Source organism: Engraulis encrasicolus, chromosome 2 (genome assembly GCF_034702125.1).
Source record: "Engraulis encrasicolus isolate BLACKSEA-1 chromosome 2, IST_EnEncr_1.0, whole genome shotgun sequence".
NCBI lineage: Eukaryota > Metazoa > Chordata > Actinopteri > Clupeiformes > Engraulidae > Engraulis > Engraulis encrasicolus.
In genome coordinates, this window is record NC_085858.1 from 31,793,517 (window position 1) to 31,819,742 (window position 26,226).

Below are 26,226 nucleotides of genomic sequence, written 5' to 3' on the forward strand. Positions count from 1 at the left end.
GACGTCAACTTGTATGCGGCGTTTGGACTTCCGGTTCTATGGCGATTTTTTTACATTGCAACACGCCATAGAGATTCAGGTTTGGCAAAAATATAAGTTGCACGCCAACAACGAACATTAGCGTGTCCCCGCATCCCTTTCTCATTAGTGGAACGGATCGTATCATCATGTTGGTGTATTCACATGTTAAATCATGACGATTATAATTCAATATTGCTAACCCCTTTCTGATCATTAAAACTTCCGAACTACATGCTTTCCTTTGGTTGCCATGGGTACAACCCTCCGCACGTACATGACGTTAGATACAGGCGCCGCTTCTGTAGTCGCCAAAAGTTTCCGGGTTTAGCATATGGACGCAACATCGTATTTATGTCGAAGTTTGACACAAAATGATCAACCATGTCATACCTACAGCCTATTTTTAACACCCTCGACAGTTTGCGGGGGTTCGCTAAGCGCGTGCTTGCACTAGAAAGCTTATTTGAAACTGGCCCCTATTCATTGCCAATGGAGGCCGGAAGCCGATACGAACCAGGAAGTCCTTAAATGCTAACATGAAAGACTACAATCTACTACATGCTTCCGCGTTACTGAAGAACTCTATTGTTAATATATTTTAAAGATGCCAGCAACAGCCCAGTAAAAATTCCAGCAACAGCAAGAAGACTTACAACTTAATTTATACCTGGATGTGTGTGGTTCTAGCCTACTGTTACACAAGTTTTAGTGTTGGCCAATGGATGAAGAGAGGTAAAGAGGAGAGAGAGGAGAGAAGTAAAAATAAAGGGGGCAGGGTTGAAACACGCTGTAGTCAATGGGAATTGGAGTTGAGTAGAACCGTATACTGCAGGGGAGTAGACTTGCCTTGCTCACATTTGAATCTGTGCTTCTGGGGTACCAACCGGGGGCCCTTCTGGCTACACTAGATCCAGGCTCATTGGCCTGAACGTCAGAGCACACCCACAACTCAATGGTCACTTCATTACAAATACGCACACGGGCACACATGCACACACACAAAGGAAACTGAGATTGAAATCTCTTGTACATTTCTACCTGCTGCACACATCATAATTACACTATAAATCCTAAACTTTAATTTTGGGTTTCATAACTGTGGCCATACTGGAATCTAGAATAGATGTGTAGCTGTTGTCTGTCTGTGGCCTACGCACGCACGCTCGCACGCACTTACGTTATAAGACCTATGCTAAGTGTTGGCCACTCTTGTTAAGGCTTAGTTCATGCAAGTGCTCCCGGTAGACATCCTCCGTGTCTCCTGTTGTTGGAATATTATCCTCCAGGCTTCCTTCTGCTCTCATCCTGGAGTTCTTCCTACCCCATCTAACCCCCACCCTCAGCCATATTCGCCTTCATCACTTTGGTTCACATCACAATGCGATGCCTCATGTTGTTGATGGTATGCATTGTCACGCCTTACACAAATACCTGTAGATGTATGCACGCACACAGAGACTCACACACTCCAAAAACGCAGCTCACCTAGAGACACAATCCCCAGCCAACTCTAATAACAACCACTTGTCTTAGACTTAGTGTTTACATGTAGATCAATATACATACACAGAAAAAAAATCCTGCATTTATACATAAACTCTGCATGCGAGTAACACTAAAAACACCAATGTGACGTGTGTTTTAGCTCCCTAAAATGGATAGGTATAATTTCAGCTCCCTAAAATGGATAGGTATAATTTCAATGGTATAATTAACATGTATATAGGTATAATTTACACATAAACACCGTCTGAAAGGCTTCTATATTTCCCTCAAAATATAATGGCTCATTAAGGACAGCTGGAGAGCAAAGATGAAAGCTATGGCTTTTAGCAATGCTGCCGGTAGTTATGATGGCCCATCACTCTCCTTCCGACACACACACACATACACACACACACACACGAATACAAATACAAATACACACACACACACACACACACACACACACACACACACACACACACACACACACACACACACACACACACACACACACACACACACACACACACACACACACACACACACACACACACACACACACACACACAGAATGACCCTCTTCACCTGCTCACCCAAAAAGCAGTATGAGTAAATTGCATTTAAGTGCTGAAGTACCTGGGAACATGTGGCGATAATGAGGTCTGACATTTTTGTGGGTGTGAGGGACTCCCCGCAGGGAGAGGAGGAGAGAAACAGAGATAGAGGGAGAGATAGAGGAAGAGAGATGGAGGGAGAGAGATGGAGGGAGAGATGGAGGGAGAGATGGAGGGAGAGAGATAGAGGGAGATGCTCTCAAGTGAGGAGCTCATCAGGTGAACACTGGAGAAGGAGGTGTGGAAGAGAGTAACACCACACAAACACATACAGTCTTTTATATAAGAGAATATGGATGGTGATGGGGGATGGGTTAGGAACAGCACCACACAAAAACTCATGCTTATTGTACATAAATTAGGGGATGGGGGAGATGGGAACAGGGAACAGCACCACATGAAAACACATATTTATTGTGCATACAAGAGAGGAGGGGGGGGGGATCTTGAAGCAGACAGCACCATGTTTGCCAGAGAGAATAGCAGAGGAGAGCTGAGGAAAACGGAAAAACAAGTACGCTCACATCTGGAGGGAAGGCAGCAGGGTTGAACGACAGACAAATTCGCACTATTACTAGTGAAGAATTGGGCGATGAGGCTTGCCTGAAGCATCTCACCAACCCCCTCTTACCAGGGAGGGATTGGAGGAAAGAGCCGAGCTGAAGCAAACATCACACAAACACACTCCAACTGAAATGAGGTTCTTAGCATCTGACCTCATTCTCTTGCGTCAGCATGTGGTTGGCATCTCCAGTGCACTCCCATCATCTTCAAACCACCATGGAAAAGAAATGTGTTTCTCTGGTTTGGCTACCGTCAAACGTGTCTACACTTGACATTATGGTTGTGTTTGTCAGCAATTGAGTTTGTGTTGCACAGGTGTTTATGACGTGTCTGTGAGGCAGACCTGCCAAGTCATCAGCCATGTCTGTTTATTGTTTGACACAAAGTTTCTTAAAGTGGGGCGCAAGCTCCCCTGGGGGGGGCGTGGAGGCATCACGGGGGGAGGGGGGGTGTGACATCTGATTTAGGTGTTTTTTTTCCAAGAAAATTATGTCCTGTCTCGCCAATAAGCCAATATGCTTAAAGCCCTCACCAACATTATTTTATTAATTGTGATTAATTTGAATAGAATAGGAAATGAACACACATCTGCACTGCATTCGACTGCAGTCCCTCTTTGTTTTGTATCACCTTTCCTTTGATTCTGCGCAGCAATCGCAAAATCAGTTTGCGCGAGTACTGCTGTTGCTTGGAAACCATATTGTTTATTTACTAATTTACCTCAGGTCAGACATAACTATGATAGCAAAGATTCTAGGAGTATTTTTCTTATCCATTCTCTTTGACGATAGTACTAGCCAGAAGTGATGTAGCCCACAAAAAAGGGGGGTCACGGAGGCATCCAGAGCCTCTAAGGGGGGGAATGATGGAAAAAGTCTGAGAACCACTGGTTTGACATGTCCTGTTTTCCTAGTTTTTCCTTTCCCACTTCCTGCTCATCGTTTGACCTGTCTTGTATCTTGTTTGTGTCTTCTGCCGCCAGTTTGTGGAGACCATCAGCAGCAAGCAGAGTGACCTGGACACCTTCATCGCCGACGGCTACAAGACTGCCCTGTCGGAGGAGAGGAGGAGGTACTGTTTCCTGGTGGACAGGCAGTGTGCCGTGGCCAAGAACAGCAGCGCCTATCATGGCAAGGTGAGTGTCTCGCTTGCTCGCTCGCTCTGACTGATCGCCTGACGGACTCTGACTGACTGACAGGACTCTGAGGTGACAATTCAGGACAATCAATCCTAAATCCAAAACTTATTCCTAGACCCGTTCTCAAGAACAGCAGTTCCCATCATGGGAAGTTTAGTGTTGCAGACTGAATGACAGTCCTTTAAAACATTGCACCTGTCTGTTGCAGAGGGAGCAGTATGTGATGGAAATGTATGTTGGCGTAGTCCATCCACAGACCTCACCTTTGCAGATAGTATGTCCACATTCATTGCTACCTCAATGAAACCTAGACTTAAATCCGGACCAAACCTAATCCTTTTCTTATTCTGAAGAACAGCAGTTCCTATTATAGTAAGGTGAGAGTCTGACCGACTGACAGCACTGTACTCTAGACCAGTGCTTCCCAACCTTTTTTGTCTTGTGTACCCTCATAAGCCTTTTCGTTGTGCCATGAGTACCCCTTAAGTCATGTTCTATATCGCTTTCTATATTCCAATGTAACTAAGCTCCATACATTTGTTAAAACTACATCCAAGTACCCCCTGCAGCGTGCGCACGTACCCCTAGTGGTACACGTACCCCTGGTTGGGAACCGCTGCTCTAGACCCATCATGGCAGGCTGACATAGTGGTCCCTTTAAAATACTACACTGATCATACTGCACTGCAGATAGTTTGGTGTTCTGTAACACCCACAGAATGGCCTCCCTTTTTACAGAGGGTTTGTTGTTGAGTTGTTGACTGAATAATCACTTCAGTTTAATCTGACTCGCTCAATATAACCCCTGAAACAAACTCTAAACCGGTCCCTGGTTTTTCTGTACTGCGTGTGATGTTGTTGTCCACAGTACTTCATTTTGGGGATAGTGCACCCACCTGAAAAGACCAACTTTGCAGATGGTTTGTTGAAATGCATCGTTTACTAAATTGAGGCAATCAAGGCAATTTATTTGTAAAGAGCATTTCATACACAGGGGCTTTTCAGTTTGCCTCACAAAAAAACATTAAAGCACAGCAAATAAAAATAGAAAAGGCAGTAATTTGGATTACTAAGAAAAGCATTGCTGGAAATCGCTTTATCTAATGTCTGGCTCTAAAACTAGCAGCGGTAGGAGCATTCCATATCAAACTTACAATAAAACCGAACAGAAGCTATTCCTGATCTTCCTCTCGGGAGCAGCAGTGCCCATCATGGCAAGGTGGATATACTGTACCTGACTTGACTGACAGCACTCTACACCAGACGAGTTGCGACAAGCTGAAGTGGTCCCTGTGAAACACTGCTCATACTGCCTGTGCTGCTCGTGTTCTACTGCAGAAGGTGCAGTATTGACTTTTGAGTTTTTGATAGCCCACCCACTAATATTGCCTTTGCAGAGCGTTTTATTGAACAACATTGTTGACTGAATTGCTACCTCTATCAAACCAAAGGCTACATTTAAATCATGCCTAATCTTGGCCCTGCCGTGGCCAATAAGGGGAAATAGTCCAGAGATCACAAACGCGAGGATCAAGTTGAGTGTGGTGTTTAATGACAGACACCGGGTGAACAGTACAGCAATAAGCCCGACCGGTCTATATCCGGCCGGCTGGTTACGTCATCACAGGTAACATCCTAACACTCCTGGCGCTACCCTCTTTTCTTCAAAATATTACCCCCCCCTGTGAAATACCACCACCCAAGAGTCCCACAAATATCAAAGATTATCATAAACACATCAATCAATAATCAACAAGTAGTCCTCAATGTGACACATAATCACCCAGTCTCTGAGGCATGCGTCGCGACCTTCCAGAGCGCCTGGGCATGCTCTCCGGTAGGGGCACGTCGTCTAGCATGCCATCGGGGTAAGCCAGCGCGTGCGTGTCACCACTTGGCACTGACTCCTCTTGGTTCACGTCGTCACGTGGCAAGTACGAGTCAGCAGGAGGCTCTGCGATTGCTGGGGGCGTATCAGGGACCTGTGGTGGAGGGTCCTCCGACCCCTCATCGGAATCGTCGCTAGTTCCAGGGCACTCGGCTGTCGGCCCACTCAGGGTGCTGGTTGCGTCCTCCACTCTGTAGCAATCACTCAGCTTGACTCTGTAGGAGGTGCGGCGCAACTGGGACCCAGCAAACTTCTGAATGTTGCACCATGCTCCATCTACCCCGACGACCAGGTACCGGTCCCGTGCTTTGGACTTGTTGCGATCCCCGTAAAGGTAGACAAGATCTCCTGAGTGCACAGGGATAGGCACAGGCACACGACCAGATGGTGTCTTGGACCTCATACTGTGAGGGTGGTTGGAGACCCGCTGCGAGTGCTGTGACATGATGAGATCCTGGTCATCAACGGGCAGTTGTCTGTGGGAGAACTGGTCTCTCTGGAACAACATTTCGCGGGCAGACAACCCACGAGACCTCACCCGACTGTTCAGGCGTGCAGTGGCGAGGGAGAGCAGCAAGGGGGTAACAGCTCTGCAATTAGGCTCAATGCGCAGAATCTCACCCTGGAGTTCTTGGATAGCTCGCTCGGCAACAGGGTTTTTGTTGATATTCTTGACCCTTCCCACTTCGATGGACACCCTGTGCTTAGACAGGGTCTCGTCCCCAGCCAGTGCGGCGAAGCCTGGCGCTGGGTCAGTTCTGACCACTGCTGGAGGACCGTCGAGAGGACAGAGCCCCACACACAAGCGGAGCAGGGCTTCCCTGAGAGTCTCGCGGCGCTCGTCTTCAATGAGGGCGGCCATGGTAAATGATGTGACACACTCTCGAACCACAAGAATGCACTGCCGCTCCCGCCTGAAGACATCTGCTGCGAAAGCTGAGCCCACGACTTCGGGAGGATCACCGGTTGTCTGGTCGCGCACGAATACTGGTGCTTTTCTCAGCGCCACACACTGGTGGCACCCATCGGTGATGCGCCGCATAGTAGAGTCCATGTCCAACGCATAGAAGTAGCGCTGTACAACAGTCTTCAACTGGCCGTACGTAGGGTGGTCCAGAGTGATGTGAAGTGCGGTGAGTAAACCATCCAGAACAGACCTGGGCACGATGATGCAGTCTGTCGAAGCTGCAAGGGGAATGTGTCGACGAACGACCAAGAGGCCGTCCTTGGCTACTGTAGCGACGTTCAAGTACCGCTTCACATCACGGATGTTGGTCAGTTTCTTTGAAGGCCTTGTCCCCTGACGGAGATGGGCCCCCGTCCTCCTGAGGTCAGAGCAGTCTGACTGTATAGCCAGCCATGCTGACCTGCTGGTGAAGGGTAACTTCTGGGACCCTCCTATGACGTCACTCAAGCTGACCTGGCCAACAACAGCCTCGGCAGTGGAACGGACAAAGGTGCAGACTTGGCACACCGGGCTGGTGCACTCTGGTGCATTGCGGCTGGCAAAGTCAGATGGCAGAATGGCTGCACCTGCCACATGACGTATCTGGACCTGGAAGCGGCTGGCCGTGGAAAGGAACGTGGTGACCCGTGGGCTCGCTGAGAATTCTCCTCTACACAGCTTTTCAAAGGCCTGCACACAGGGTTTACTGTCAGTTAATACACATGCCTTCAGAGCAGACTGTATTATGTACGGTGCAAAGTGCTTCACGGCAGCAGCGATGGACAAGGCCTCGACTTCACACGGCAGCCAGGACACCTGAGTCTTACGCAGCTTTGCACTGAAATATCCTGCAATCTTCACGGTGCTCTCCCGAGTGACGTAGAGCGTAGCACCCAGGCCAGGCTCCCTGACTGCACCATCCGTAACAATCCACAGCTGATCTTCAGGCTGGGGCAGGGTGATGGCGTGATGTGAAGACAGCGCATTCTGTGCACGTTTGAAAGCGCTGAGCAACTCTTCTGACCAGTGAATGATGTCCTTGGACTCACGCCCAGCAATGGCGTCATCCAGGGGGGCGAGCACACTTGCGCAGTCCTTGAGCACACGAGACAGCACCTTGTATGCTCCGATGAACGAGCGCAGCCCCGTTACAGTCTTTGGTGCAGGGCATGATGCCAGGGCAGACACGCGGTGTGGACTGGCCTGGATAGTTCCCTGTCGCCACACCCAGCCCAGGATGGTGGTCTGTACTGGAGCAACGGTGGTCTTGGTGGCTGACAGATGTAATCCGCATTGTCGCAACGCTGACAGCACTCTCCTCCACACTGCTGCCAGGCCCTCAAGCGTGTCTGCTCCACAATATAAGTCATCGGCTACTTTGGCGACCTGTCCTTGTTCCAGCAGCTCCCCGAACACTCTGCATGTCAGCTCCTCCAGTGCCGTTTCAGACCCTGGCATGCCCATCGCACTTCGCACATAGACACGCACGCCCTTGAATGGAGTGACGACACCACAGTACTTCCATGAGTCTCTGGATAGCGGGATCTGATAGAAGGCTTTTGTGAGGTCCGTCGCGATGATGTATTTCCACTGGGCTATCAGACGAAGAGTCGAGTTGACATCTGGCATTAATGAGGGCTGTGGCTTACTGTACCGTCCGACGTCGGCGAACGCTGTGACAAGTCGGAAGCCGCCATCAGACTTCTTGACGAGGAACGAGGGGTTAACGTACTCAACATCAATGTCAACATCTTCTGGCTTTCTGAAGACCCCCATCTCCTCCAACGCGTCGAACTGTGTCTGGAGCTCCTGAAGCTGGCCTCTGGAGTATTGTGGCACCCTGCCTTTGCGCTGTGGGGGTTGGACTGGCCCCATATGCACTCTGGCTTGGAAAGGACCAACGGCGCCATTGTACCCCTTAAAGTGTGGGTCAAACACCTCGTCAAATTCCCTGTGCAGAGCACAGAAACTGTCTCTAATGTCTGGAGGCATTATGTTGTCTGGGTCCAGACGCACAAGGCTGGAGTGCGTAGCGGAGCGGTGGAGAGGTGAATTGGCTGACACAGGCATGTGGGGTGGTGTGACCGTCGCGTCGCTAGAAGAGGGCACATAAGTGGGACGCACTTGGCAGACATGGGCATTTCGGCATACCAGCTGTGGCTGCCCGGTGAAGTTGGGGATGCGGATTTTCCCAGACACACTCCTCACCATGGCAGGCGCAGGCCACTGCTGTGTGTCGGTCAGTTCTTGACAGGTGCCCACGTGAGGCTCGATGGCCAGCTCTTTGTTCCCGTCGCACAAGTCGGGAGGGAGATCCAGCTCGATGTACTCCCCGGGCCACACTGTAGCTCTAGCATGGGCGCGTATCACGTGGGCGCGCCGCACAGCGTGTCTGTCTGTGGCCACGGTCTGTGACCCATAGCTGTAGATGTTGTCACCCAGACACACCTGGTGCTTGGCAGGTCTGACTGACACATCGTTTTGTGTCATAAATGGGATGCCAGCTAAAATGTCTGAATCAAGATTTTCCACTATGAGCCCCTCAAAGTAAAGTCTCTGATTGTCTCTTTGGAAGTAAGTCCGTGTTTCCCCCATGACCCTCAAGGGGGACGAGCCATCTGCCTGGTGCGCAGACTGTGTACTGCTTGTAACTGTAATGCCCAGTCTCGTAGCACAGGAGGCCCTCATCATGTTGCCAGTGGCTCCACTGTCAATGGTGAGTCGCACAGGGAGGTGGTTGTGAAAGGCATCAAGATAAGGGGACTGTTTTATTAACACACGCTGCACGAGAGAGGGCGACGCAGCTTCATCCTCTTCAGCGCAGTCTGACGCATCACTCTGCCCGTCGAGTACCCTGCGGGCCTTTGCCATGTATGACTTGTCATGAGGAGGGAGAAAGGGGCACTTACTGAGAAAATGGCTGTCTGGCCTCCTGGCCTCTCTGCACAGTGGACAGGCTCTCTCTTGCCGGCCAGGGAAACTCCTCCTTTTGGGGCGCTCGGACACAGCAGCTCGCATTGCCCTAGCATCCTCAGAGGCCTGCACCTCCTCCAGCAATGACTCCAGGGCTTGTGAAATTTCGGGCTTTATGGAGGCTAGTGTGCGCGACCTCAGTTCAGTGCCATACCGCTGTTTTACCAGCCTAGGCAAGTCAGTGTGTATCAAACGCAGCCATGTAAGCACAATAAAGTTCTCCAAAGAGGGGGAAAGTTCTTCATCTTCTGTCACAGCAACCCCCATATGGCTAATGCCACAGTCTTTATGCAGTAAATTATCCTCCATAAATGCCATTAGACGTTGGTATAAGTCCTCAGGTCTTTCATTAGGCTCTAACTTTATAGCAGCAAAGTCAATGAAATGAGCCCCAGTGCACTGAAAGCCATAGTGCTGGCGAATTGTTTGCCATATTTGGTCAGCAGAAGTTGAATTTTTCACAATAGAAAGGCGTGAAATTACGGGGCAATAATTTGCGATCTGTCCGAGCATCAGTTCAAGCATGCTTACTTTGCGTTGCCTTGTACGGCGCTGCGCAGCAGGCACAGGCTCCGCATCATCAGTAAATCCTCTGAATGGCGAAGCTCTGGACTTCTTCTCCCACTGCACGCCGCTGACCAGGAACGGAGCAAACTCATTATCCAACGACAGCGTGTAGAGTAAATTCTGCCGCCAGTTCTCGAACGAATTCACTGTTTCAATCTTCGTCAAACACCACTGCTTCGGTGCTCTGTGTGAAGCCGCCATGTTGACCTACTTTCACCGTCGCGTCTTGGAGATGGCTTTTATAATCCACCTGTGATTCCCTCAGACCGGACACCGAAGCCCACGCGGAGTTTAATCCATCTTCATTTGGAAACGTGAGTTCGAGAAGCGCTGCCACCACGCCAATAAGGGGAAATAGTCCAGAAATCACAAACGCGAGGATCAAGTTGAGTGTGGTGTTTAATGATAGACACCGGATTAACGGTACAGCAATAAGCCCGACCGGTCTATATCCGGCCGGCTGGTTACGTCATCACAGGTAACATACTAACACTCCTGGCACTCGTCTGCTATGCTGCTGATCCGGGTTCGATTCCCGGCCCGGGTCCTTTGGCGGTCCTTTCCAGTCTCTCTCTCCCAGCTCGCTTCCTGTCACCACCTTCACTATCCGATCATAAATAAATTCAAAAAGACCACAAAAAAATCTTTAAAAAATAAATAAATCATGCCTAATCTTCATCATACTCTGGAGTACAGCAGTGCCTACTGCCGGGCGGCAACATGAGTGTTTCTGACTGACTGACAGCACTCTTCACAGGACATGCCATGACGGGTTGAAGTGGTCCCTGTGAAACACTGGTCATACTATTGCAGAGAGCACTTTATTTTGCCATAGTTCACCCTCAGAAATCCCCTCTGCAGATGGTACAGTATGTTGAAATTCATCCCCACCTTAACCCCTTAGCACAGCACTATGGCTCTCTGTAATGTCATGGCAATGTTGTTATGATGTAGTTAAGCATTTTCAGCAAGTGAATAGGGTCGCCGGCGACCCCTGCTGCAGTAAGAGGCTACACCTAGCTACAGTAAAACCTAAACTCAAATCAAACCTAATCCTAACCTCACTCTCAAGAGAAGCAATGTCCATCATGACAGGATGAGAGTCTATGACTGACACACATGTCTCTCTTACGGTACCGAGTGATGGATCTCTGCACTATAGACATGTTATAACAGGCTGACTTGGTCCCTGTGAAACACTGGTCATAGTACACTGCAGATTGTGTGCTGCTCTGTAATACTTTATTTCCTGATATGAGAGTCTAACTACCTAGACTTTATCGATGGTTTGTTGAAATTCGGTTGATATACTGTATATCATGATGTAACCCTTACTCTAGCTCCACTCATTAGACATAATTTGTACAGATGTATTGATGTACTGTTCGTCAGATGCCGAAATGTGTCACTATATGCAAGGTGTGACGCTTTTTTTAATGAGTTGGGCCAGCATCCTCACTATATTTGAAAAAAGTAAAGCCTGCTCCCAACTGAGAAAAATGTTAATGGTCTCTGCAATGCATTGTTACCCAATCTGTAATCTAAAAGTATTCTGAAATTACTGTACCCTGCAATAACATCTTCCCAGCCACTTTAACAGGTTTTTTTTGCAAGTATTTTACTGAGAATGGATACATAGACAATAGAAATGTTACAAAACAGAGCTACTGGCAGATGTTAACGGTTCATATTTTAGCGCACTATGTAGGCGTTTACAAAATGTTTTATTCATTAGGGCATATATCTTGAAAAATCTAGATGTTTGGTTACTTGAAAATGTATAGGTATGCTACCGTATACAACCAATCAACAGACCTCTTGTCACAGGCGGCGATAACAGTGTGACTTGTTTTCTCGGCTAAGACGTTTTCTCTTCTCGCCATATGCTATCCCTTTGTCTGCAGTGAGTTGTCTGATGAACTGTGTGTATGTATTTGTATGTGTATGCGTGCGTGCGTGCTTGTGTGCGTGCTTGCGTGCATGTTTGAAGCAGTCGAAAGACTGACTGAGAGGGAGGGATAGAGAGAGAGAGAGAGAGAGAGAGAGAGAGAGTGTGTGTGTGAGAGAGAGATAGAGAGAGAACCAGAGAGAGAAAGCGCCCATCCATCGGTTTTCAAGAACATGCAGTCCAGCTACTAATCTGTTCGGGGGTGTGTGTGCGTGGGAAGGGTTCACCAGGGCCAGGATCAAGTGCTCTCTTCTCTTCTCTTCTCTTCTCTTCTCTTCTCTTCTCTTCTCACTGTGTGGATGTACTAGAAAAGTGTGTGTGTACATACAAGTGTGTGTGTGTGTGCGCGCGCGTCTATGTGCTTGTGTTTGATCCATGAGAGAGAGAGAGAGAGAGAGAGAGAGAGAGAGCGAGAGCGCGAGAGAGCGAGAGAGCGAGTTGTGAGCTAGCGAGTGCGTGAGAGAGTGAGTCACCTGTGGGAGGTGGTGGTGGTGGTTGTGTATTTGGGCACAGACGCAGCCCCTGGGCCTCCACTCCTACACAGCAAGCCTGCCTGCTACACAGCACAACACAACACAGCACACACAGCCCTCAAGTCAGCTCAGACGCCTCTTGCGAACGCTACAGCACACAAAGCAAAGGAACGACCAACCAAAACAACACATGAAGACAGTATGTCCTTGTGTGTGTGTACAGTATGTATGGGTGATGATAAGAGGTGAATACATGATTGTGGCTGCTTTGCGGGCATAATTTGAAATAAGCCATACAGTGTGTTACACAATGCATGTACCATAGTAGGCCATGTTGAAAATATATGTCAACGTCTCTAGTCTGAAGCGCTGCTAGCACAAATGCATAGAAAAATGCACAACTCTGCATGTGTGATGAACATGCCTATTATCACCTTTGAAGTCTCTGGGCTTGTGTGAATTCTCGGGGCTGCTGGCAGCCACAGTGCTGCTATTTGTATTGTAACCGGTGGAATCTTCCTCTCTCTCTCTCTCTCTCTATTTGTATTGTAACCGGTGGAATCTCCCCCCCCTCTCTCTCTCTCTCTCTCTTTCTTTCTCTCTCTTTCTCTCTCTCTCCCTCTCTCTTTCTCTTTCTCTCTCCACTCTCCACTCTCTGCACAGGGCAAAGACCTGCTGACCCAGAAGATCCCGGTGTGGCAACAATCCTGCTCGGACCCCAACAAGCTCCCGGACCGGGCCATGCTCCTGTGCCAGCAGATGAGCTCCGGCTCGGGCACCATGGTGCCCAGTCCCCTGCACACCTCCAAGGGTAACCTGGTCATCTCCGACCCCATCCCGGGTGCCCAGCCCCTGCCCATGGCCCCGGAGCTGGCGGCCCTCATGGGCAGTGGTCTAACTGGAGGAGTGAGTACGGGGTTACTGGGGGGGATGTAGCTAACCTGACCTCCATGGCTACGCTTGAGCTTTGATGGCATGGTGTGGCGTTGAGTGTTTACTTGTCATATAGCGTGACAGATTGGGTCAGTGTGGTCACAGCAGATAGATTGCATGAGTTGCATGCGTTTGATGTGTATTGTGTCATGCACCGTGTATAATGCATGGGTTCTTGCATGCATTTGAAATGTAGGCTATTATGTAAATGTATAATGTGTGTTATTATGTCGTGTATCCTGAAGGTGTTATGGTTTATTTGATACTCTGTCATTTTTGTATAATCCAACATGCTAAGCATTTAATAAATGTGTTCTGTTATGGCTTATACAGTGTATATACGTATTTGCATTACAGTAATATATAGCGCATTTTGTCATAACTGCATTTTGGATGTCATAGATAGTTGTTGTTGCTGATGTACGATGCAATATACTGTACGTCCGTGCATTTCTGTATTTAAATCTTAGCGCTATTAAAGTGTGGATGTAAATCACAGCTCTGAAGCCCTGCTACTGGGGAGTGTGGTGAACTGCGACAGCCAAACGGAATGAAAAATGAGGAAAATACAACTGTTTGTTTACTACCTCCACGCTCAAAGAGGAGCAGGGGAAGCGATGTGTTTTCTCAAAAGCAGCAGATCAGCATTTTTTGTCTTTTTTTGATGAATCGAGCATTTCAGTGCGAACACCCATCACATTTCATCATTCCCTGCCCATTTCCTCAGGCTGTTTGTACGTGTTGCGCTGTGTTTGAAAGTGTGTGAATGTGCTTTTGTGTGCGTGTGTGTGTGCGTGCAGCACGCGCGTGCGCGCGCGAGTGTGTGTGTACGCTTTTGTGTGTCTGTGTGTGTCTGTGTGTGTGTGTGTGTCTGTGTGTGTCTGTGTGTCTGTGGGTGTGTGCATGTGGGTGCGTGTGTCTGCGTGTGTGTGTGTGCGTGTGCGCGCGCACGCGTGGGCTTGTGTGTGTGTGCGCGTTTGTTTGTTTGTGTGTGTGTGTGTGTGCTGCTGTGGACTGAATATGGCTGTCTCCTCTCCCATTTCTTTTGTCTTGAGGAGGAGAAGGAGGAGGAGGGCATACTATATAGCACAACACAGCACAGGAGTCGGGGGCTGCTCTGGTTGCCATGCATGTTGATGATGTGTGGGGTGTTTGATCCTCGCTATAGTGGCAGGGAAACTGAGGAAAGGGGGAAAAAACAAGCAATTGTGCAGTTCAATACTGCAGCGTTAGCAGCACCGACACACACACACACACACACACACACACACACACACACACACACACACAAACACACACACACACACACACGCAAAACAGAGTCCTTCTGTCTCTCTCTCCCTCTCTCACTCTCTCACGCGCGTGCGCGCGCGCACACACACACACACACACACACACACACACACACACACACACACACAAACCGTGTGAGTCAACTCCTTAGAGCAGAGCAGAGGAGCGTGTCAGCTGTTGCCCATGTACGCTGCTTCTCCTCCAGCTATTGTGGAGCACGTCAGGGCTCCGAGCAAAATAACAGCGTTATTAGAATTTTAATATGCAACAAAACCCTCACACACACACGCCCACACACTCGCACAATCACAATGGAGCCATTCTCTGGCTCCAATTTGTTCTCAGTCACTTGTCATCATCTCCCCCCCCCCTCCTGCTAGGTATAATGCACTTACACTAAAGAGCTTGTGGCCCAGCCATGAGCCCCATACTGAACCGGCTGGAACCTGTTTGCGGTTATTAGTTAACCCTACCGTTGTTCGGGCAACAATTGTTTATCCAACTGCCCGCCTGTCCGGCTCGTGTGTAATGACACCAGCCAGCTAGTACAGGGTGCCCTACTGCTCTTTGTGTGTGTGTGTGTGTGTGTCTGTGTGTGTGTGTGTGTGGGGGGGTGCGCGCGTGTGTGCGTGCGTGCGTGCGTGCTTGCATGCGTCCGTGCGTGCGCCTGTGTGTGTGTGCCTGTATGCGTGCCTGTGTGCCTGTATGCGTGCCTGTATGCGTGCCTGTGTGCCTGTGTGTGTGTGTGTGTGTGTGTGTGTGTGTGTGTGTGTGTGTGTGTGTGTGTGTGTGTGTGTGTGTGTGTGTGTGTGTGTGTGTGTGTGTGTGTGTGTGTGTGTGTGTGTGTGTGTGTGTGTGTGTGGAGGACAGTGCGTCTGTGTGTGCAAGTGTGTTTCTGTGACTTAATGTTGGCCCGCACCTGGTGTCATTTTGAGAGAGAGAGAGAGGACAATGGCATGAACCGTCTCTCTCCGACACTGAATTACAGAAAAAACTGGTTGAGCTCCAACAGACAGAGGTGTATAATTACAGACTAAACATACAGTGCAGGCCAACGTGTGTGATGACATATCTGTGTGTGTGCACACTCTGAGCACACATGAGCATGCATGTATAGTGTGTGCATGTGAGTGCATGCATGTGTGTATGCATGCACGTGCACCAGTCATTTACATTTTTAGAACCAGACTTCAAGGTGGGACAACCACAGCCAATGCCACTATTGTGTGAAGATCTTACATTAATGAATTATGCAACATGTTTTATGTACATGGGAGGAATGTTTTTTAATATACAATATATTTCAGCAAAAATTGTGTAATGTAATCCATACAACAGTAGTATTAGCTGTGGTTGCAGCACCTTATGTCTGCTAAGAAAAACGTCAATGACTCATGCAAGTGTGTAGGTGTTTGTGTGTGTGTGTATCGCACATTTGCTGATGCTCTGTGTGTGTGTGTGTGTCTGTGTGTTTGTCTGTGTGTCTGTATGTCTGTGTGTGTCTGTGTGTGTCTGTGTGTGTGTGTGTGTGTGTGTGGTCTACAGAGGCTGATGGGCCCGGATGGCATGTCCATGGTGAACGGCACGACGGGGGTGCAGGGCGAGGAATTCTGGGGCGAGGCCGGCGTGACCCAGGGCCGGCCCCCATCCCCCCAGCCCCAGAGCCAGGCCCAGCCGCCCCCCCAGAGGCAGGTCAGCGACGTCTACTCCAACACCCTGCCCGTCCGCCGGCCCGCCCCTGCCAAGAACAAGACCCCGGGAGTGGGTAAGAACGCGCGCCCTTGATGTGTCCTTGAGCAAGATGCTTAATCCCAAAGTGCTCCTGGTGGCAGGGTGGTACCCTGTGTGGAAGCCATGGCCACCAGTGTGTGAATGTGAGTGTGAATGGGTGAGTGTGAGACATGCATGTTAAGTGGTTTGAGTGCTTGAAGGAGTGGAAAAGTACTATTCTCTAAATGCAGCCCATTACCAATAGATTTAAGATGATGGTGGATCGCTTACTACTTACTACATGACTCTGTGACTGTCACAAAAGCAGTTATTTCTAGGTTTCGACACGATGTTTTTAATGCATTAGCCCACAAAATAAAGTCTGTTTTCACTTTTTAAGTCAACCGAGTGTCTGGACAGAGTATAATTTTCCTTTAATGTAATTGCACCTTCCAAAAGCACTACTTCTTTGACACCACATTAGTACTGGCACTAACCAGTACCCTGTAATAACTGAATGTTTGTTTGGATAAAAAGCATCAGCTAAGTGTCCTGTAAGGCCATGTTAGAATGTCCTAACGGCTTCCATTAAAAGTGAGATACGGGTATGGAGAGGTGTGTTGTATTCCTCTGTGCCAGAAGAATTGCACACAGGGCCCCAGGGTAAAATCACTGATGGGGCCCCCGTACCTACCACTTGTTGAATCAGGAGCTACCTTTTTGATGGAATGGTATGTGATACAGGGTTGCCAGATGAGACTGATGTCCAGTCCAACAAAATGCTCAAAACCCGCCTGGAAACACTAAATCCTGCCCGATTTCAACTAAATTCTATTGATGTCTCTGGACATAAATCGACAGAACAACCCACTCAAATGCCATCTTTACCCTTTTTTACCCCGCAGACACCCATCCTAAGCAGCCCAATTGGGTGGGAAACGGCCCAATCTGGAAACACTGATGTGATGTAACCTAAAGACAATGGGGGTTGCAGAGAGGTGTCCCATAACTTCATCTGGTTCTGAGGGGGCTGTCAGATACATGATGCCAGAGCTGACCTAAATGAGCATACATGAGCATACTGCACTAAAAGACATAGAACCTGGTGGAGCCAACTCCACAGCATGATTGTTACTGAGGGGAAATGATTGCAGCTTAGTCATAACAACCATGATGGACCAGTTGTCTCCAGGAATGGTGAAAGTGGAGCAGTGGTGAATGTTGTGTTTTTTTAATGTAGTATCTTTTCCCCCATCTGTGACCTGCTAGCTACTGCAGCTTCTACAGTAGATGTGAAGTCAGTCTGAGGTGGGAGAAACTTGTGCAATAAAAAAAGAAAGATGTGAGAGAATTGCAGAGCTGTACGTCTGATTACATATCACAGGTCTTGGTTCTGCCTTTGAGGTCTGCATTGATTCTGCACTCAAGGGACCAGAGCAGTGGGTGTAGTGTACAGTAGGCGAGAACGATGAAGATGATGATGATGATGGTGAGGAGGATGAGGAGGAGCAAGGCAGTAGCAAGGCGCCTCCTATGGGTCATATTTGTTCTTTTGGCATTAATATACAGATTTACTTCTTCTAACGAGGTTGTGTTGAATTTTTCCTTCATAAGTGGGTTTGATTGTTTGCCAACAGCCTCACTTAAGAGGTTAGATGGATTTTGATGAGTTCTTCAGGATGGGGAGGGAGCTGATCCATCCAGACTACTTTGAAAGACGTTACTGCCACAGGAGGGCACCCCTTTTGAGAACTTTGGTGTATTATCACGGCTAGAAAGAAATACAGTATAGGGTGACATTGAGCTTCCTTGCCCTTGGCAGAGGCTTACAGGGTTTCAGTGCTCAACCAGCTATTTTGTATCTTATTTGATTTATGTTGATTTATTTGTCAGGGTTTTTTTTTGTTATTTTTCATTCATTTTCCCCTGCAGGTGAGATGAGAACCTTTTAACTCATCATCATAGTGTGGAATGGACCTGCCTTAGCAAAGGTCTGCCAATTGTATTCATTTGTTTGTTTGTCTGTTTCTTTGTTTCCCCCTGCAGGCGAGACGCGGACCCTGCCGCGGTCGAGCTCCATGGCGGCGGGGCTGGAGAAGAACGGGCGCGCCCGCGTACAGGCCATCTTCTCGCACGCCGCCGGCGACAACAGCACGCTGCTCAGCTTCACCGAGGGCGACCTCATCACCCTGCTGGTGCCCGAGGCCCGCGACGGCTGGCACTACGGCGAGAACGAGAAGAACAAGATGTAAGCTGCAATAGCAACATATACATATATATATATAGTATACCAGGGCTATTCAAATGGCGGCCCTGGGGCCAGATGCGGCCCTTGGACAGCAAGGTTCTGGCCTCCCACAAACCCTTTCAAATACAGAATCGTTTTTTGGAATTTAGAGATAAACGTATGGGCTCCGTTATCATGCTGAAACGGGACACGGGACGTTAAAATGCAGGAAATTACATCTAAGAAATGCAAAATTTTCTGGGGGAGGACTCCCAGACCCTCCACTTCAATGAAGTCTCCCATATTTTTTTTATTGACAGTCGGCAACCATAATACATATGTATAGTTCGGCCCCTTTACTGGGAGGAATTTGAAAAAATTGCCCTCATTGAAATATAATTTATTACCCCTGCAGTATACTCTACATATATACATAATATAACGAGAACGAGGGGAGCAAGATATAAGCTGTAATAGCAATATACATACTGTACATACAGTATATACAAAATATAACAAAAACGAGAAGAACAACATATACATATATACTGTATAGATAATATAACTAGAATGAGAAGAACAAGATGTAAGCTGTAATAGCAATATATGCATATACTGGACATGGGCCCATCTGCAAATGCATAATAGAACGACAACAAGAACAAGATGTAAGCTGTAATAACAACTAACTGTACATATTTTCTTTACACATAATATAAGGAGAACGAGGAAAAACAAGATGTAAGCTGTAATAGCAGTATATATATACTCTATATACTGTACGTTAACTTAAATATATACATAATATAACGAGAACAAGATGTAGGCCTACGCTTTAATAGTAATATATACCTATACTGTAAATGTACACATAAAATAATGAGAAGCAGAAGAAGATGATGTATAACGACCCAGTGCACATATACATAATATAACGAGAACAAAAAGAACAAGGTGTAAGCAGCCTAAATCTATTGCAGCTTTTGAAGTCTTCAACGATGTGTTTCTCAGACTTACCCACAATGCTCAGGCAGCACAAAAACAAGCATCTGGTCCATGCTGCCTAGAATTAAACCCTTTTTATCTTACAATAATCTTGACATGAATTCCAAAGAGTTCAGTATGTTATACTCCTGAATCAAGGATGTTTCATTAGTTGAAGGTACACTGTGTTATGTTCGAAAGGAGGGTAGGCTTAAAAGAGCAAACTTGTCATGAGCATCCAAGAAATGTTCTGGAAATAGGGTTATGCTGGGGTCCACTGCTGGCATTTTCACTCTGACGGCCACACGGCTGTTATATCCCGCCTGGGCTACGAGGCAAGCCTTGAAATATGTCTTGTTTTCTGCCAAATCCAACAGCTAGCACAAAACGGAGTTCAAATCAACTGACCCGCAAATGGGTTGTTTTCACGTTTCGTTTTGAACCCCAGATGCTGGTTAGCAATACTTACTACATTTTGACGTGTTAACTCAACATTTATGTTGCCTGGTTAACACCAGACCTAATCACAAGTCTTTCAGATCGAAACGATTGTGTAGAACTAAAGGCAGTATGGGAGTTGCCAGGCTAACATTTACGTACATGTTAAGAACAACACTACTAGTGTTAAAACAAGTAAATCTTGAAGTGTTGAATTAACACCGCAGCATTGGCTAAGTATTGCTTGCCTCCTAGTAATTGCACAATGCGCACTATATACAGTATATGTTGCTGTAGCGTTTTTTTCTTCTTCTTCGTTAAGTCTCTAAGGTAATTGCCTCTCTTCCCCTCAGGCGAGGCTGGTTCCCCTTCTCGTATACGCGTGTGCTGCCGGAAAGTGACAATGAGAAACTGAGAGTCAAGTAAGTATTGTACTGTGCATCCCACATACCAACCCGTCCTCCTCACAACATTAGCTGCATCACTCTTACATAAATCATTTCTCCGCTGTAGGTTGCCTTGCATGTTGTAATACCCACGAGGCCTGACTGACTTTTTAGTTGTGTGTGTGTGTGTGTGTGTGTGTGTGTGTGTGTGTGTGTGTGTGTGTGTGTGTGTGTGTGTGTGTGTGTGTGTGTGTGTGTGTGTGTGTGTGTGTGTGTGTGTGTGTGTGTGTGTGTGTGTGTGTGTGTGTGTGTGTGTGTGTGTGTGTGTGTGTGCTCGCATGTGTTTACGCACGTACAAAAGTTTCCAACATTGCCAGCTCAATTACAATCAGGAGTCACGGCAGTGCGCTCAATCTCAAACTAGGCCATGTCGGCTTGTGCAGGATGCGAAGGTGAAAAAAAAACTGTTTTGCGTAAAAGATGGCGGCCCGCCTTCCTCCTAACTCGGCTGATGGCCCGTCAGCCACAATTGAGGATAATTTTGGAGAGCAGCACTGCTCTAAGCACCCAAGGACTCCCGCTGCCTGTTCACAAGCAGTGCGCACAACTGTCACCACTAATGATTATGAGTTGACAGGGGGAGAGAATATTCTGTTATGGTGCCAGAAACCGGGAGGAGACCCTGGAGAGGGTGTATGGGCTGTCGGGAAGTTGGCAGAGAAGTTACTGCAACTCAAACTCAAATGTTGGGGTACTGCGGTCAACCTGCACTCTGACCACAGCGCAAGAGAGCCATGGGTATGCTAGAGCAGTGATTTTCAAAGTGGGGGCCGGGGACCCCTGGGGGGCCGCGAGGGGGTGCTAGGGGGGCCGCGGCAGGTTGGCAGGAAAAATATAGCAAAACAAAATGAATTATTGAATAAACTGAATAACTAACGCAAACCAAAATAAACCAAATATAACCTAAACAATATCCCCATTAGGGAAGTACAGCATTATAATAATCTATTGCATATCTGAACATTACTTCAATTATTGTTATTAATGGGGCATTGTCTCACAGACATAGACATTAGTTGTAAAAGGGGGCACACAGAAAAAAATTGTATAGTGCAACCCACATAAAGGGGGCCTTCGCCAGAATCTACCGGTATATGGGGGGCATTGACATGCTAAAGTTTGGGAACCCCTGTGCTAGAGCAAGTCCATAATCCCAGTGATGGCATTCTCTCTCAAATGGGCCATCAACTTTCAACTTTTCTTTCTTTTGTTTTATTCCATGACACCACAAGGTTTAGGCCATTGAGGTCTTCATATGATTCACATTCTCTGAATCAATTCTCTGATTGATTGTAGCTTCAAGCAGTAGCATTCAGATCTGTTTGAAATATGCTGGTTTTGCCAGCCCTATGAGAATTTAGTTTACTAGGCAAGTAGACCACCAGACCAGCACTCGCAAGAGCTTTGAAGTCACAGTAGCTATGGCTGTCAGCTTTTTTGCGTATGCCTTCTCCTGTTTTAGAATACTGTGTGTGCGTGTGTGCGTATGTGCGTGTGCGCGTGTGCGTGTGCATGCGCGTGCGTGTGCGTGTCTGCGCGTACATGCGCGTGCGTGCGTGCTTGTGTGCTCCCTGATATTCCTTTTCACTGGTGTTGTATGGGGTGTTTTGTCTGTCGCCCGGATAGACCACTACTAACAGGTCTGTGTCTGTCTTTGTGTGTGCATATCTTTGTGTGTGTGTGTGTGTGTGTGTGTGTGTGTGTGTGTGTGTGTGTGTGTGTGTGTGTGTGTGTGTGTGTGTGTGTGTGTGTGTGTGTGTGTGTGTGTGTGTGTGTGTGTGTGTGTGTGTGTGTGTGTGTGTGTGTGTGTGTGTGTGTGTCTGTGTCTGTGTGCCCTACAGCTTGCACCATGGGAAGAGCAGCAGCACTGGTAACCTGCTGGAGAGGGATGACCTGTTGCCGGCCCCCGATTACGGCCTGACCGCCCGCCTGCTGGCCCAGAGCCTCACACAGACGCGCCCGCGACCATACAGCATGGCCGGCTTCGCAGGAGGACCGGTGCCGGTACGCATCGCATCGCATCGCATGGCACATACTGGACATACAGTACATGCACACACACACGTGCATACGCATACAGACACAGAAACACATATGCATACATACATACACATGCACATGCACATGCACATACAACTATCTAGTGCGTGCACACACACACACACACACACACCTCTCCCTCTCTCTCTAACACACACACACACACATTAACACGCCCACCCTCTTTCCTCTTACTTTCCGTAAAATGAAAACATCACAACCATTCATTAAATGTTGTTGAGGGCAAATGCATAAATAAAATGTTGAATGACCAACACATACCTCCAACGAAGGCATTATTATGCCAACCATGTACTACAGCAGTGATTCCAAAAATGTGTCTGTTGGGAACCCCTTTTTGGATCTAAGCCTAGAGTGTCAGGCTCACAGTTGTTCACAAATCACCTCGTCAGAGTGCAAGTCGTCTCACTCCCGATCTGGCTCATTAGCACATTTACCTCTAATTATTGCCGTCTAATTATCCTTTACTCGCTCGCTCGCTGTGGAAATGAATCGCCTTCCCGTTCATTTATTCTCCCTTCCGATTGCGGCTTCCTCCCGATCGGTTCCGGTGGGGAATGCGTTCGGTGGCGGGTGTGGTATAAAAGTTCAGCGTCGCCCGTGGCAGCAGCAGCAGCAGCAGCAGCAACAGCAGCAGCAGCAGCAGCAGGCCTCCACTTGTCCACTTGATTACGGAGGAACAGCAGCAGCAGGAAAGGAAAGGAAAGAAAATCACAGTCTGTCCCCTCCTGGGAAGCTAGTGCTGCCTCTACCTCTACCTCTACTGTACCGGGGGGGGTGGGGGGAGGCAGGGCAGAGAGGCACCCTCTCTGCCCTGAGCATAACAAGAGCATAACAATTTCCCAAACGGCATGGTTGACCCGGCTCCCTTGGTTTGCTATCGGTTGCTTGATTCCCAACAAAGTGGGAGGAGTTCCCGATTTTTCCGGAGATCCGAAACGATATTAGTACTGCTCCTGGTCTGACTAGAACCAACGCTGAAGGTGTTGCGTCACTAGGAGGGGGCGGCCTGACTAGCAGATGCGGACCAGTGATACAATGACAGGCTTGGAGCCAGGGGCAGGCAATGAGGCAGGGAGGCATCAAGCCAGCAAGGCAGGCAGGGGGAGGCAATGATTCAGGCTGGGAGGCAGAGAGGCACCAAGACAGCCCGGCCATGGGGGCAGCCTGGAAGGCAGCGAGGCAGGCAGCGGTCACCTGCTGCCACCTGACTTTGTGCCTCTGTCACTTTCTCTTTTCCCATGAGGCACAGCTGCTGCTGCTACTGCTGTTATTGGTGCTCCTGCTGAGGCGGAGATGTCATGACACGATTGCCTTTTACCACCTTGTTTTTTTGCCTCCATTTTCTCTTCTTTCTTTCTTTCTTTCTTTCGGTCTTTCATTTTTTCTTTCTTTCTTTCTTTCTTTTCTGTCTTTCTTTTTTCTGTATTTTTTTCATTAGTTCTATTCGGGTGGTAATTGACAGCGGTTAACAAAGCTTGTTGTTTGTGTCCAGAGGCTCAGCAATTGGTATGCCAATATGGAGACGCTTAATGGAAAGAGACTTTGTCCTCTACGTCATTGAAAACCGCCCCATAAGGGTTCATGGAAAGCCAGCCAATTACTTTTTTTCTCGTTCGTGCAAAATTGTTTCACTTTGTAATGCTCTGCGGCTTGCGCTTTACAGTACAAATGGCTCGGATGTTGCGAAGCCACCGTAAAATTGACATAATTGAAAAGTGTATGGTATAGAAAATTACTTAATTCCCTCCCCAACTTTCTCTCTTGCTCACTCACTAACACTCACTAGCTCACACACACACACACACACACACACACACACACACACACACACACACACACACACACACACACACAATTTATACGGCCACTGTATTAACACAATGACATCAACTTTTTTATATCTACTACACACATTCACACTTTTACACATCTACTCACTCCCACACCACACACCCTCAAATGAACACCAAGACAAGTGTTTTCTTTGAAAGAGAAATGCAGTAGGCTGCAGAGTAGGTGGAAATACAGTAGTAGAAGAGGAGGAGGAGGAGGAGGAGGAGGAAGAGGAGGGAGCACAGTAGCAGAGGAGGAGGAGGAGGAGGAGGAGGAGGAGGAGGAGGGAGCACAGTAGTAGAGGAGGAGGAGGAGGAGGAGGGAGCACAGTAGCAGAGGAGGAGGAGGGAGCACAGTAGCAGAGGAGGAGGAGGAGGAGGAGGAGGAGGAGGAGGAGGAGGAGGAGGAGGGAGCACAGTAGGAGAGGAGGAGGAGGAGGAGGAGGAGGAGGAGGGAGCACAGTAGGAGAGGAGGAGGAGGAGGAGGAGGAGGAGGAGGAGGAGGGAGCTCAGTAGCAGAGGAGGAGGAGGGAGCACAGTAGCAGAGGAGGAGGAGAAGGAGCAGGAGGAAGGGAGCATAGTAGCGGAGGAGGAGGAGGAGCAGGAGGAAGGGAGCACAGTAGCAGAGGAGGAGGAGGAGGAGGAGGAGGAGGGAGATCAGTAGCGGAGGAGGAGGAGCAGGAGGAAGGGAGCACAGTAGCGGAGGAGGAGGAGGAGCAGGAGGAAGGGAGCACAGTAGCAGAGGAGGAGGAAGGAGCCCAGTGGCCTACTAGTTAGTTTAGGAGGAAGGGAGCAGAGGTGATTTCTTCTTCTACTACGTCTCTCAGCCTTCTCCTCCCCATCCTCCTCCTCCTCTTCTTCTTCTTCCTCCTCTACTCCTCTCCTGTAGCTGACTATTATGGCTGGCTGTGTGCACACACTCGGCAACTCATGAGTCATACTGCAGGAACTACTGTACCAAATCCCTCACAACACCGCCCTCTGCTGCTCAAAACAAGCATTAGCAGCAGCAGCACTGACCTACTATAGACACTTAGCACAGGTGTGTGTGTGCGTACGTGCGTGCGTGTGTACTGTGTACTGTACGTGTGTGTGCATGCGTACTTGTGTGCGTGTGTGTGTTGGCTTTTCAAGTCACCTCCTCATCCTCTCCACTCCTGGTCAGCTTCTGGTCACTTGTGACTGTCAATCTAAATCCCCCTGCTACCAAAGATGGAGCAGTCGGCTTAGATGACGAACTCCAGAGATGGACACAAGTGTTGCGACTGTACTTTATGACAGAACATGATGAAGCTTCAGTTGTTGTCACTTGAGGTGTATGTTTGTTTGTTTGTGTGTTTGTTGTACATCTGCCTCACTGCAATTCCAATTGAATCATCAGCAGGTGTCCCCACGTGTTTCATCAAACTTGGAATGATCATATTCCAAGCCTCGGTTGGTTTGGCAGGTGTTTTGTTCCTGCTAACAGGGTTCTCAATTCCAAGTACCAGTAGGCCTGCTGTATGTAAGAAATTGTATGTGTTTTGGGTTTTCCCCTTTATTGATGGACTTTTTGAAAGAAGGAGGATGGATGCAAGTGGCTGAGGGAAGGATGGGATATTTTTATGAAATGGCCACAGACTAAGTTTGAATCTGTGGACATTTCATGGCCACTTGCATGCGTCAAGCACTACAGGTGAAGT

General features: G+C 48.2%; 1 protein-coding gene across 2 annotated transcripts in view; it reads left to right on the plus strand.

The window, feature by feature from the left end:
* baiap2a (BAR/IMD domain containing adaptor protein 2a) overlaps nucleotides 1-26,226 on the plus strand; it is a 111,625-nt gene that overhangs the window by 74,806 nt on the left and 10,593 nt on the right. For both annotated transcript variants that reach the window (XM_063186418.1, XM_063186427.1), the window contains exons 7-12: nucleotides 3,667-3,819; nucleotides 13,281-13,523; nucleotides 16,389-16,608; nucleotides 18,600-18,801; nucleotides 20,556-20,624; nucleotides 22,490-22,652. In XM_063186418.1, the coding sequence (XP_063042488.1) occupies nucleotides 3,667-3,819; nucleotides 13,281-13,523; nucleotides 16,389-16,608; nucleotides 18,600-18,801; nucleotides 20,556-20,624; nucleotides 22,490-22,652 (1,050 nt within the window). The remainder of the gene's footprint in view (nucleotides 1-3,666; nucleotides 3,820-13,280; nucleotides 13,524-16,388; nucleotides 16,609-18,599; nucleotides 18,802-20,555; nucleotides 20,625-22,489; nucleotides 22,653-26,226) is intronic.